General features: G+C 41.7%; 1 protein-coding gene across 1 annotated transcript in view; it reads left to right on the top strand.

The window, feature by feature from the left end:
* The window catches only part of ptprsa (protein tyrosine phosphatase receptor type Sa), a 201,221-nt gene that overhangs the window by 32,135 nt on the left and 154,086 nt on the right, over positions 1–15,000 (top strand). Inside the window, exon 2 of the mRNA XM_080014935.1 lies at positions 11,915–12,136. Within this exon, the coding sequence (XP_079871061.1) occupies positions 12,040–12,136 (97 nt within the window). The 5' untranslated portion in view covers positions 11,915–12,039. The remainder of the gene's footprint in view (positions 1–11,914; positions 12,137–15,000) is intronic.

Here is a 15,000-nt window from a genome sequence, read left to right as displayed (position 1 = left end):
AGAAGAGTAGAACATCTCTCTATATGATCTCTCTCTCTCTCTCTCTCTCTCTCTCCCTCCGTCTCTCTCTGTCTCTGTCTCTTGCTTTCCTTTCCATGTTTGGTGGCATCACGGCCACAGGTTTCGCTGAAGCAGTGGACCTGGGCCTGGGAAGGGAGGCACAGACAGTGAAGAAAATAGGTGGAAAAGAATGGACTAGAGAGAGGGAGAGAGGGAGAGAGGGGAAGAAAGCAATTATTTCGGGGGAAGTAGGAAATGGATGTGGGATTTTTTTTATGGCGCCTACTGAGAGTTTCAGTCTACTGAGAGCCCCCCCCCCCACACACACACACTCTTTCTCTCAGAGTGAGGGGAAATAAACAGCCCCTCTGGTCTGACATGGCTGCTGGATATTGTGAATGTCACAGAATAAATTAAGTCTCCAGAGTTTTACACAAGCTTCTGATATCTTGAATTTTATATGTGAGTTTTGCAGGCGCGCATGCACACCCGCACACGCTGAGAGCCACACAGAGGGACACACACAGACACACACACACACACACACACTCACAGGCAGTTAAATAAGACAAGGATGGATGGTAGGGAGCCCCCTGGTGTGGAGGAATGCTGTATGGTGTAAAAAGAAAAAAGAGGAGTTTTAAGAGGTTTACCAGCTGTCTGACCTTTTAACTTTGACCTCGGCCCCTGCCCCTCCTTCATTCCCTAAACCCCCTCAGTCAACAGCTGGTTGTTTCTTTGGTGGTGGTGGTGGTGGTGTGTGTGTGTGTGTGTGTGTGTGTGTGTGTGTGTGTGTGTGTGCGTGCGTGCGTGCGTGCGTGTGGGGTAGTCCTCAAAGGAATTATGCTGACTTCAGACATTAGTGTGTGTGTCTGCATTTGTCTGTCCAGGAATACAAAAGTAAATGAGGTCTTTGTGCCGGGGGGGGGCTATTTGTACGTATGCATGTGCATGTGTTTTGTAAACGAACATGAACAAGTGGAAATATGGTCAAGTGACAGGTGGCCTTTTCCCAGATTTTACCTCCACGTTTGCCAGACCTCTGACAAAATGCAAAACGCCCTCTGTCTGGTTCAGGAACAACAGCGCTCATGAAGACATTCAACAAGACGAAAGAGTGAGAGAGAAGTCAAACGGAGGACAGGAGATAGAGATAGTATGAGGAGATGAGGGTGCTGTAGAACACTGGCTCATTGTTTCGCTTGCCCATTTAGCGGGAGGGGGTACATTTAATCGGATTCAGGCCAGTCTGCTTCCTCCACCCTGAGACGACCGCCGGCTGAGCCCCGTGGGGGTCACCCTACATGACCTTTGAACCCTCCAAGCAAAGGGCAAAGAACTTTCCCTGCTCGTTGTGTCGATGGTTGTCCACAAATGTTGATGGGGGTGTAGGGATTATGTGAATTCCTTCCTCACAGCACTCGCATTTTCCGAAAAGACGAGTCAAAGGCCCCATTTTGATCTGCTCTTCCGCTTCGGTTTTTTACAGTTTTATTCAAGTGCGCATTTTATTTTCTTCTTTGGTGAATTGGTGTTGAGGCCATATGTTGAATATAAATACACAAAGCTTTAGTTTAGATGTAATTATTTATTATAATAATGTAAATGTTTTTTTTCCAGTGGTACTTTTTTTTCATTTTCAGTATTTTGGGGCTTTTTGGTTGACACCCTACTCAAAATTGACATCTTGCTTTTTTTTATTTTTGGACTTGAACTGAATTTAAATTTAACTCATTCTGCTCCCCGTTCTCAAAGTATTTCTAAAAAGTCTGTAAAAAAGTCTTTAAAAACAGGACCACTTGTCTTTGTTGGGCTGTTAGCTGGGAGGGAGGGAAGGGGGGAGAGAGAGATGGAGGGATGTGACAGACAGAAGGAAAAGCAGATAGCTTGGGGCTAGACCACGCCATTTGTCAAAAAGTAACCAACTGCACATATTTACGGTTGTAAAAGCTGGACTGGCTATATATAGACTATATATTTTCCCGCTCCTTTCTTTACCTTTGTTACCTTCACTTTGACCCCAACATGTGCGTGTGGAAAAAAAGCTCATCCCCAGACGCTGCCGGGGATGAGCCTTACACCAAACTCTGTGAGACAGCTTGCCCTTTCCCACAACAATGCCCCCAGCATGCAACAAAACAAGAGCCTGATAAACAAATTACACGGGCAGCTTCGCTCTTCCGCTGCATACGATCTCATTGCATACAGAAAGAGTAAAGCAGGTTGGAAGGGGAGGAAAGGAGGTATCTGCTGCAGTAGCTTATTGGTGAGGACATTTTATCCTAACAAAAGGATATCATCCCCACCTGCACCGAAGGGAAAATTTAGGAAGGTTTAGAAATCTATTTATGCTAATTATCAATTACACTAACTTAACTTCAGTGATTTAAACTACATATAATTGTGTGTGAATGTGTGTGCGTGCATGTGTGCGTGCATGCGTGCGTGCGTGTTACACTACAACTTTATAAACAACACTGGTACAACTTTGGCTGCCAATTTTGTGATTTTCTTGGCAAATCTGGCAACTTTGAAGCCATGAGTGAGATTTACTGTCTCCTCCACATCTGTGTCCACTCTGTACGTTGTTCTCTAATTTGACTTTTTTCCTAATTCTATTCATCATATCACAGCATCATGTTTCATTTAATAGTATTGTCTTATCTTTGATATCACAATCCAAATCATATCATATCCACTCCTCACAAGCTGCCGGTCTCTGTTCTGGTCTGAAGTGGACAAATAAACAGGACATGTTGTACTGTATATCATATTTTATTGAATTTAAGCGCAATTTCTCTTTAAGTTAAGACGGCACAAGCTGCACTCCAGCTGAGCTTCGGCTCCTGCGGCTCGGGCTTTAGTTCGTTACTATTCGGTTACTATTAGAGATCACATTTATGTCGGGAAATATTACCCATAAAATTACAGGGAGAATCGCAAAGCAGTTTGTGATTTAGAAGTTTAAAATTGAACGCTCAATTTGATTGATTTTTGAATCTGAATCGTGACACCCCTATGAACCATTCATGTGTGCTTCAAAGTAAAACACAAAATGCATCTGTCTTGTCTCTTCTTTTCACTGCTACTCAGAATCGAAATGTAGGGAATCATGACTTTAAAAGGTAACAGTGGCAGTAAAACTGTGTTTCACTATGATGGTTACATTTTGCAATTGATCCACATGCGAGCTGAACCGCAGGGGGCGATGTGTACGGATCACAGATCAACTATGTTCCGTTACACCTCTAGTTCTGGCTCAGGTAATGTCCTTTGGAGAAAGACAAGCATGACCTTTGACCTTGAAAATGGTTGTCAGCCAGGGCGCCAGACTGGGGGACGGTGAAGCCCGTGTGTGTGTGTGTGTGTGTGTGTGTGTGTGTGTGTGTTGTGTGTGTGTGTGTGTGTGTGTGTGTGTGTGTGTGTGTGTGTGTGTGTGTGTATCATGCCTGCCAACTTGCAGTGTCACACAGTGCAGCAGGGTCAGACAGTCAGACACAAGACAGATACAGTCACGCTTCCGAGATAAACAAAATGGCTGCCTAATAAAGTTATCATTTAGGATGTCGCCAGTTCTTTGTCAACCCCTTAATCTCTATCCAGTGACGACGATATAACTCCACACAAATCTTCTTTAATGGAGGAGCGTTGGATTCATAATGCAGATTCATAACGTTCGGGTTAAGGCCATTTCCTGCCAATACAAAGAGTCAGGGGGGCAACACCTGAGGGAAAAAACTCCAAGCTTTAGACTAAGATAACAGACCGGCATTGATACAAACTCAAATCCTCCTGTTATCTTTCAGATCCTCCAGACATGGGCAGTAGGCGATTTCTATTTTTTAAATTTTTACCTAAAAACTTTTTTTGGTGAAGTTTGTAGAGACAAACTGCTTAAGCAATTATTCCATGTTACTTTATCTATAAGGAAAAATGTTTTTACATTGCTTTGGAAAAAAACACTTGATTTTGAATTGGTTTTCACTCTGGCTTCTCGGCAGACTCCCAGAGAAAGGTTATTTAGCTCACAGGTGGTGAAGCAGGCGGTTTACTCAAGGTATTCTTGAGCCGTCAACCGCTGTCAACCCTTTCCTGTACGGCCCTGAGTTCTGAGGCTGAGGATGGGAGGGTTGGCTACAGCTAAGGGCAAGGGCTCATGGGAAAGCCACACCCGCCGAGAGGTTGCCAGGGCAGGGTGTTCAGCAATCTCTTAATGAGGTCACGGAGCCTGGAGTTCTCCTACCTACGCAAATGTCCTTCGCGGCGTCAGTTGGAATGCTAAGGCAGCCAATATTTGTGTTTACTGCTATACCGGCAAACTGTGAGTCAGAAAAACACACTTTGAGGTTTGAGCTGTTTAGCAGCTGCCAGTTGATTCTTGCTTCAAGGCTGTTGCACACAACCGATATGGAAGCAATGGTTGAGAGAAAAAACAAATTATTTTCTTTTCCTCCATATGACCATAGTTGTCTGCAAGGTTGGTGATCTCAGGGGGCTGAGGGCTTTCACCTACTGCAGCCTCAGCCGGTTCCTCATGAAGACCTCAACCAAATGTTGGTATTACCTACAATACATTGCGACACCCTTTCTTTTTCCCCTCAACCTTCCACTATGTGCTTGTACCTTCATAATCCAGGCTTGAGGGTTAGGTTGGTTCAATGCACACATCTCACCGTTAGCAATGAAAGAGTGAGGTAGGAAGATTGGGACACACACACACACACACACACATACACACACACACGCACACACACCTTAATTTACATAATAGTCCTGCAGATCCATGCAAATGCATGCAATTTCCGACCCAACATCTGCAATACAAGCAGAGTTAAGTATGCATGAGTTAGAAGGGAGGGGAGGAGAGAGCGAGGGGGCAGGGGGGTGGGGGGGTGGGATGGGTCTTCTGTAAAATAAGGAATAGAAAAACAGAGATGAGGATTTGGAGTAAAGCTTGTCTGAACTTGAAGATGTATTATTAGAAGCCGTGTACCCACAGACACATATGCAGACAATATATTTTTGTCTCTTTTTGTCACACATTGCCTCTTTCTCAGTCCTCCCTTCTTTCATTCTTTGTCTGTCTCTCGGCACATACTTTGTTTTTCTGTATCGCGACTTAGAACAGTTCTGCCATGGTTCATATGCAGAAGGCCCCATGAGGCAGAAGTAGTGTAAGGAGGGGGAAGAGAGAGCGAGAGAGTTCGATAATGACACCTGGAATCAATAGAGTAAGGATTTCAACTTGCTGAAAAACAGATGGTTGCCTTCTTCGGACTACTTTTACAGCGCAGGCATGCAGAGTTTACCTCAGGTTGCACACACACATAAATACATGCAGACACATACACTGATATATCTCTATGTACACACTCATATACAGTGACTGAAATAGTTATTAATAGATATTTATTGATTCTCCTGTATGGTTAGCTCCTGAATAGTAAGGCTGAACAGTTTGGGAAAATAATCAAATTGCGTTTTTTGTTTTTTTTACCAATATTGCGATTGCGATTTAGTATGCAATTTTTTTTAAGTTTCTTATCTTCTGTATTATTCACTAACCACAAGCAATAAATCAGTCTATAGTATGACCAACACAACATTGGATACAGTCAACAAATAAACTGCTCTTTCCTGTAAGCCAGGCCTACTGTTATGATGAAATGACATGAATAGCATATCTTTATTTAACTATTGAACCGTAAAGAGAAAACCTTCAATCACAGTAGAATATTGACTGATTGATTAAACTTCAAGCCTTGTAATTGTTTGAATCTGGAAAATTAACATTTAAAAAATATGCAGTGTTTCAGCAGAAAATAAAAAAAAATCATAAAAATGTTGCACGCATACATCCATGTGTGCTCAGGGACAGCTTTATGCTCTATGCTTTTAATTAAAAGAAAGTTAAAAAACAAAACAGAAAAAACAAACAGACGCAGTGTTCTGGAAGGGGTGCCGTTTCCGGACGGAGCCTCTTCAAGAAGCTTCTGTTTGTTTTTTTTACTGGTGTTCCGAGCTCTGCCAGCTGCACGCGCCCCGCACAGGGCACTGCGGCCCGGGCTGGAGCGCCAAGTCTCACCGGGGGACAGCGCAGAGGTTCGCTCAAAATAATTACTATAAGCAGGGTAAGCGTGTCACAGAGAAAGTGTCCCCATTACGAACAGTTTCGTCCCATAAGGAGATATAAAATCAAAACACTGTTCTGGTGCGCCCATCGTAGGCACCCCATCACTGGTGCGTGCATCACTAACATGCACATCGTTGGGGAGAAAAAAAGCAACTTTTTTTTTAATCGTAGCCTTTCGAGCTTTTTAGAGCCTTAGATTTGAAAATTGCGTTTGATTAAATTGCGATGTCTGATTGAATTTGATAAATCGTTCAGCCCTACTGAATAGAGACCATCACCTTGTAGCTAGTAACTTATTTTTAGGTATTAGATTCAAGCCTTAATTATGTCACATCACTCAATGGGCAATAAATTGTCCCTCATATATACGGTATATGGCAGCCATTGTTAAAATGTACTTTCATACATTGTTACTGCAAAGTGTCATGAACAACCGTATTTGCATATACAACACCCTGAAATATACTTCCATTCCACAATTAACATCCCCATACCTTGACATATTTTGATGTAGTTAATCTAGCCTCTAACTTCTCCTTATCAACTTTATTTTTTCCACAAATACTCCACTAACAACACACCCATCTTAGAGTTGAGGCATCTCCCCGTGTTTCATAACCACTGCAGCCAAGAGGTAGATTCCAATCAAAACCGTACAGTCGCTGGAGAAACCAAACAATACATGGGGTGGAAAATTAGTTCCTCCTACTTTGTATGCAATGGGACAGAGTATCAAAATGCAATTTTATGGGATAATCATACTAGTATAAAAAATAAAATAAAAAACAGTTAAGATCCGAAAAAGTTCCCAAATTATACTATACTATAATTTAGGAACAGGTATCAAAGTCAATCTATTGAATCAATAATCATAATCCCAGTGAGCTTGGGATATCCCCAGCAAAGGTTATTGGATCAAAGGGTCTAGTTTCTCATCTTAACGTTGCACAGAAGTGTTCTGAGCAGTGCTGATGTCACTAGATTCATTTAGTGACGTTTTTAACTTTTGTGCAGATCTATGTTTCGTTTCATACAATGAAGAGGAAGAAAAGCTTGTTCTTTGAAGTGCAGGTTCATATTGGCTCGAGAATATTTGAATAAATGATGGAACCTTTTACAAAACCCAGGGTTGTAGCCACCAGGCCAACAAGCCCTTCCTCTCTGTTAGGAAGATAGTGCATCTGTGACCTCTCCCTAGCTAATTAGAGCTTTCCGACCTGCTTCGGAATGCATGGGAAGTTGAGGTTTTCTTGCAAGTTCTTTATGGAAGACTGTGTTGGAAGTGAATTCAGAGTCATAATGATTTTTGGGAGTGTCTCGATATCTTTGTAAGAACTTTAGTCTTTAGTCTTGAATGATTATTCTCTAATTTGTGTTTTGGTTTCTCTCTAAATTCCACCAAATGTACAAGTAGTCAGCACCTTTTATCGGACACTTTAAATTTTCAATTTGGTATTTAACAAAGGCCATAAAAGATGTGCAGTTCAAGATGCATGGTTAACATGTAAGTAAGGGATACTGATATAATCCTGGCGTAACTAACCAACAAACACATAGAATATATACCTGCATACCAGCATGGCGGGATGGCAGGTGAGCAAATTTCTCCGGCAGCAGCCTTTAGGCACGAAAATAGTCAATTAAAGTACAACTTTGTTGAAGGCGGTAATGGGTATAATCCCTTTCTGGTGGATTGAGAACTGTCCTGGATTCAAACAGATCAACATTGAAGCAAACCCCACCTGTGGTCCATGTCCTTACAGCTCTCCACGTTTGAGTGGAGAGCTGTGGCCCTCTCCACACTGCACAATGCACTTTAAACAGCCTTCTAATATGGGGAGATAAGATAAGATAAAGATACTTTATTTATCCACAAAGGGAAATTGCAGTGTTGCAGCAGCAATGACATACATACATGACAAAACACACATAATGTACAAAAACACAAGTTGTTTTTGAATCAATTACTATATCCATATAGAATATATACACACACACACACACACATATATGTGTATATATTGTATACGTACATACATATGTACACATACACACATACAGTATATACATACACATATATATGTGTGTATATACAGTATACATTTAAAAAAAACTACTGTACCGTATGAAAATAAATGGATAGAATAAAATAGAATTTCATTTTGTGAATGGTAAAGCTTAAAACGAACAAACGAAAAGAACATAGGGAGATTAACCATTTTGAGCAGAATTCACTTTCATCGACATTTGGAGCAAAATAGAAATATTTAAATGATATTGGTTAGGAGTACATGTTGACAATTTTGATCTGATATGTACAATAAATATTTTGCATTTATCTTGAAATCATGGTGTATTCTTATTTATTGGGCTTCTCTTTTGCTTTTAGAAAATCATTAGCATACTTACCCATCTCATTCTCTTCTAACATGTTCATGCCCTTCATCGCTCAGACGGATCTCCTGCAGCAATCATACATCAGCTATAGGTTTCCTAAGCCGAGCTAGTACCATCTTGTGTACGCTAAATCAAAGGATGTCTACAGTGTCCATAATATGATACTACGGAAGCGGGCTGGAGCAACCTAGCTTACCATTGCTCCCCACTGAGGAATACATGGAGCCAGTCTGAAATGCAGTGACTGGTTTGTGTTATAATGAACTGGAGTGCGCAGAGGACATTATGGATGACTTTGTGTTTACATAAAGTTGTTTCTGTCTCATACAACCATACTGGTGTGAGCCAGAGTACAGAGCAGGAATCCAACGGAGGAACACAGAGCCAGCGGGCAGAAAGGATGCATGGAGGCAGTTTCAAGATGAAACATAACATACATTTTCATTAATTCCACAATTTAATATTGTCTCTACAGATTACTTCTGGACATCCCTGTGATGATGGTTAGCACATGATTCCCCTTCGGCTTCTTTTATCCTCGACTCTAAACTGGCAGCAAAGCTTCTGCATTGGAAATGAAATGTGACCCTTGGCTTCCACTATGCGCTGGGAGTCATGGTCAAAGGTTTCTTTCCCATCTCAGCTGTCAAATTTTTGGTGGTTTCTGTGGCAAAATTAGTAATTTCTTCTTGGGAGGCCGATATTGGCTTTTTCACCGTTTCTGTTAATGACTTTGTTACTAGCTTGCTACCAGCGAGCTCTCGTTTTGTGGCAAATTCAGAAGTAGAGTGTGGCTGAAGTGAGGTTTGGCCCAAGAATTGCTCTGTGTATTGCTATTACCCCTTATCATTCATTTTCTTGTGTACTGCTTTAGTTTTTCACTGCCACACAATACAAAGAACCAATTAAAGTAAATATTGCCAGTAGCAAGAGTTTACCACAGTCCTCTGCCTTTTTAAATGAATTAAAAAATGAAGGCTTTGATGACTATAATTGTTTCAAATTCTTTCGGAAACATGCTGTTAGATTAGTGAAAACCATTACAAATTAAAAAGCCATCCCTCAAGCGATCTGAGAACAATGGCATAATTTTGTGGTTTCTGCATTAGCAACCTAGTGGCTGCTAATGGAAATGCAAATGTGAAGGGAGCATGGGTTCATCAGTCGATGAGCGTCTCAGTTAGCATCTCTAGAGAGGAAGGCAGTACTTGCTTTTAGCGGGAGTTGACGAGTCTTTGTCATGGACGTGCTTATAGTGGAAGAGTAGTGCATCCATATGTCTGACCAAAGAGTTGGTTCAATTATACTCAGCAATCTCTTCTGATAGCTGCGATGGATACAGGGCTGGGCTGTCTATATGCCCGTCTGTCCGTCTGTCTGCTTGTCCGTCTGTCTGCCTGTATGTTGAGTGGTAAGGCAACCGCCTTACCACTCAACATATAGGCAGACATGAAGTATGAGGTGTTGCAACAACAATCATTACTGCGAATGTGTTGCAAAGTTTTTCTGGTAACGAGAGCTAGATAAAGATGGAGAACCATACCTAGAATTCAATGTTCTAAGCATTACATTCTCCTAAACTCAAAACAGTCTCTGTCCTCGCCTCTTTGCACCGTGAGATTTCTCCAACCAATTATTTCTCTCTCAGAACAACCACAGTCTTCCTCTACTTGAACAGCCCTTGCTCACTCCCTCAGCGATCTCTGCTTTTTGCTGAGAATTTACAATTGCACCTGTTTCTGTATTTACATGCTCTACATTTACTATGCAGTCATTTGATTGTCTGTGTGACTGTCCATGTTGTTGTTGTGTACTTAAGGGTATATCTCGTGTGAGAGAGTGCACTTCTGTGTGCATGCCTGCATGTGTGTGCGGATTCATGGGTGCTCCTGCATGTTTGTTTGGTTTCAGCTGGATGGATGTGTAGGACCGTCAGCTATAAGGCAGCATTTGACGCAGGCTGAGCCACGCTGCGCGGTTTGCTTGGTAACAATGCCATTAGCTGTGGTCTCTCGTCGTCTTATAAGGCCAGGGGCTCCATAGATGATAAACACAGCTCCACAACAAAGCTGCACACCATCAAGCCATTCACAAGACATTCAAGATAGGAGATAGCATGTGGGCAGACATACAGACACAGGGGGAGAAGCTTGGTTTCAGGATTCAGCTGAATTTGTCACCCTGCTGAAACAATACAAAAACAATCTTTTAAACCTTATTCATCCCACTAGGGGCAATTGTTTTGGAGCAGCTTGTTGTAAACAAAGCATAGTAACGTGCGTGATGCAGAGGTGAACACACAAACTCAGTTTCACCAGTTTCCATTTACACAAGTAACACCAAAAACAAGCTGTGGAACTGCGGGACAAGGGCAATTCAGAGGAGCTGAAAACTGGACTTGAGCTCATAGTATTCACGTCATGGCTCCGCCTGCCCCATTTTCTTTTATTTTCCTCGCCTTGTCCCTCCTCTAATTTCCTTTTTTCCTCTCCTTTTAATTAAAGAGCGTGAGTAACTGGGCGACAGCCGTGCTACGCACCATACATATCAATGAGTGCGATACAGTGGTGTGTAATGGCGTCTCTGTATGAGTTTGTGACGGCGTCGTAGGGGTTCCTCCATGTCGGGGTTGGAGAGGCCGGGGATTAATGGCAGTTTAACTAAAACAAAGAGACGGTCTCTGGAATACCGACTGCGTAATTACAAAGCGCTGAGATAAGCAAATAATGACAAGATCAGGCGATTAAAAAACGAAATACACAGGGGAAAGAAAAACATGACGGCTCCCCTACTAATTAGCCAGTGGGAGAGATTGAAGATGGGGTGGTTGCTGTGCCTTCCATTAGCGCCTGCAACCATCCTGAGTGTTTTCTTTTGCCTGGAGACAGCGATAAAAGTTGTAATTAGGGATGTAGTGGTGGGTCAATCGACCTTAATTCAGCTTACTCGCATTTTATTAGACTTGGGAAATAAGGCGCCACTACCTTTCTCATGACCAGTGTGATCATTTACATGCAGCGATATTAGGGTTTTTCCACCTCAGCATCTGGCCTGATTCAGAGTTTTACACATGTTAACCACTGCTGCTCTGTCAAAAGAGCTGTGTTCAAAATGATATTCTTCATACTACATCTTTGTATTATCGTCTTTACTTTGTGAATAAAAATGACAATGACTGTTACGGTCTCAATACAGTCTCATCATGTAGCCACACCACTTCCTTTCAGCATGTTGCGGGTTGACAGAAATTTAGCAGCACAGAAACCTTTACCGTATCTTGCCCTCAAAATGCATTGTGGGATGCACTTGCCAGCGTAATGTGCAGTGTTTGCATAGTAACTTAACTTGACCACACCTCCCCTCTCTCTCCCTCTCCTTCCATAGAGTACCAAACCGTCCTGTGTGAACACCTCAGCCCTACCCTCTCTAGTCGGGGGCCTCGGTTCTCTGGCCCAGGTCAAAGGTCCGCCCCACCACCCCCAGCCCTCTGCCACCCCACTGGAGTCAAGATGGCCACCGGCGGTGCCTCTCACGTCTCCCTGCCGGCCCTGCTGCCCGTGGGGACCCTGCTGCTGTCGCTGCTGCTCGCCAGCTCACATGCCTTAGGTAAGAACGCACCCAGATCCCCTGCTTAGTGCTCACCACTGACCCATACTTAGTACGGAGATGTGAAGGTCTGTTTTCGGTGCATGGTGGACTAGTTGGTGGTGGTCTGAACATCAGATCGACAAGGCAGTGTATACAAAGCCAAAGACAAAATTTAGCTCATTTACTTTAGGAAAAATACAATAAGATAATAATATCAATTTAGTAATGACTAAATAGAACATGTAAAATATGCATTTTCACTATTATTTTTTCTTTCAGCAGAAATAAGCAATAAACGAGTGAAGCAACCGCTTTTTGTTAATAATACACAAAAGAAACAAGCATGTATAGGGCATATGTGAGCCACTGCACACTTTGAGGTCACATTTCAAAATTTGGCATTTTTGTTTTTTCACATAATAGAAAGAAAGAAAGTGTAGAATCATCGCTTACAAAAATCCCTTGTGGGTATCAAGCAGACATTTTGGAAGCTATGACCTATTAAAGACTATTGTTTTGGAAAGAGAAGTTCTGAGAAAACAGCCTTTAAAATTTGAGAAAGTTTTAGTTTTTCTGAAACAATGTTTGTCATTAATTTATAAAATTATTGGAAAATGCAATAAAAGAGAAGTTTTGAGAAATTGGGCTTTAAAGTTTTAGAAGGTTTTAGTTTTAGTTTTTCTGGAAAAATGTTGAAGCATTATTTTATAAAAATATTGGAAAATGCATAATTCAAGTAAATCCTTGAATTTTAAGTTTAGTAATTCGTTTTCATTCTAAGTTCATGCTCACTATACTAGCATGACCCTTCTAGTATTCTGTTACTTCTCAATATTCCCATTTCCTGCATTTATTGTTTTATAACAAGGATAGTTTTGAGAAAGTGGCACTGTTCAGATTGCACGCGTGCCGCTGGTGGGTCACGTAGCCTTGATTTGTTAATATCTATGTTATATTTTAAAATCAAACTCAGTTTTGAAAAAATGTTGAGAGATAGAAACTAACTTGAGGAACATAAATCGAGTAATATTTTATTATGGGTCACATATATTAATAGTTTAAAGTGCAAAATATTTTTCAAATATATTTTTTTTATATAATCCTTATCCGTAGGACATGAGTCAACTATTTTGGCACCAGTCTAATACTTGGTGCCCTCAAACAGTCCAGAATCCTCACCTCTCTTCACCTTTTCTGTTCTTGTTGTCCCCACCCACTGGCTTTAATAAATCCTCCTCTAGTGCGCTGCATTGTTTTCTGAAGGATTTTTGGCCATTTTCCTGGATAGGAGAGAAGAATAACTCTGCTGCGACAGAGTAGAATATGTAGGTACAATGGTGTTATGGTTCTAAAATACTTACGTATATGCAACCATGTAAGGGGGTGTACATTAGCTATACAATTGTTGTTAAGTATTGCTGAACTTCAAATGACCTCCAGTAGTAATGTCATTTAACTCATCAGACACGTCCCTCCCGAACACACCCATCTTACTTTGAAAGAAAACAGATTATTTTCCTGCATATTCATCACAATTCAGGTCCAGCTCTATCTCTGCATATCTGCCCTGCACAGTCTCCAGTTACTCGGCGCGGGCACTGGGAGTGTCTTATCCCCTCTCGTCAGCTCCTGCCTGGGATTTGTTCTGCATCATTTCCCCCTAAAGATGGGCTTAGAGGAGCATTAGAGGGACAGAAACAAAGAGAAAATATACCAGGATAAGAGAGAAGGAACAGTGAGACGTGGGGGCCATGTCTCAGAAATTAAGTTAGGAAACCCTCTGTGTGTGTGTGTGTGTGTGCACGTGTGCGCTCTTTGTCATGGCACACACACACACACACACACACTCCTGTGTGTGTGTGTGTGTGTGTGTGTGTGTGTGTGTGTGTGTGTGTGTGTGTGTGTGCCATGACGAAGAGCGCACACGTGCACACACACAATATACAATATAAACAGAATTACATTTGCATACCCATTTAAACCTTATACTTAACAATACGACTTAATAACATAACTCTCAAATTCTGAATACAATGCATGCTGGGAAGACAGAAAGAAAGACATAATGTTAACTGTGTGGCAATGTAGGCGATATTGCAGAGTAGCGCAAAAGTAATGTAACGGGCAGTGTTACAAATGACTTTATATAGGGAGTAATAAGTAAAGTAAGGCATTACTTTTTAAAAGTAATCAGTAATGTGTGTATTAAACATTACTCATTACTTTGAAAAAGTAACGAGTAATTACTTTTTTAGAATAACAACCCCAACACTGGTATGTGCAATGATTAGATTAAAGCCCACTTTCCACCATGCTCTTTACTGTGCAGAATGCTACTGGATCCCTCCTTCTCTCTCTCTCTACATCTTTATCCCTTAGACCTTGTCTATATATATATATATATATATATATATATATATATATAAATATAAATTCCTCACTTTTTCTCCCTCCTTACAGAGGGGGGAGCGTTACGCACATGGTTCACTGCAGCTCTGCAGCAGCTTCACACATTCGGCTCCTTTACGAAGATGTTCCCACATGGAGAAACAATCCAAAAAACATTTAAGTCCCATCAGAGCCTGGAGCATGAAGTCTGTGTAAACAAAAAACTGTGTTGTAAACACCAGTTTTTGAAAAGAGTGGGCCAGCTGGAATAGCCCAGGAGCAGATAGACACATGTCATGACACAGGCTCCTATCCCCAGTGTGTGTGGGAATGGGGGTTTCAACCTGTTGCTCTCCGCCCAACCAAAGAGCAACAGGTATGCAGCCACCCTGATCCCAATCACCTAGATCCAGGTCAGGCATGGCTGACACCATCCCGACACCACATACCTCAGACACCAAACTGAGGCCAGGGGGACTACCTGAACGAAGCCT

This window comes from Zeus faber, assembly GCF_960531495.2.
Source record: "Zeus faber genome assembly, chromosome: 1".
In the NCBI taxonomy this organism is placed as follows: Eukaryota; Metazoa; Chordata; class Actinopteri; order Zeiformes; family Zeidae; genus Zeus; species Zeus faber.
Note: the sequence above shows the minus strand (reverse complement) of the source record. Positions and strands in the feature narration are given on the sequence as shown.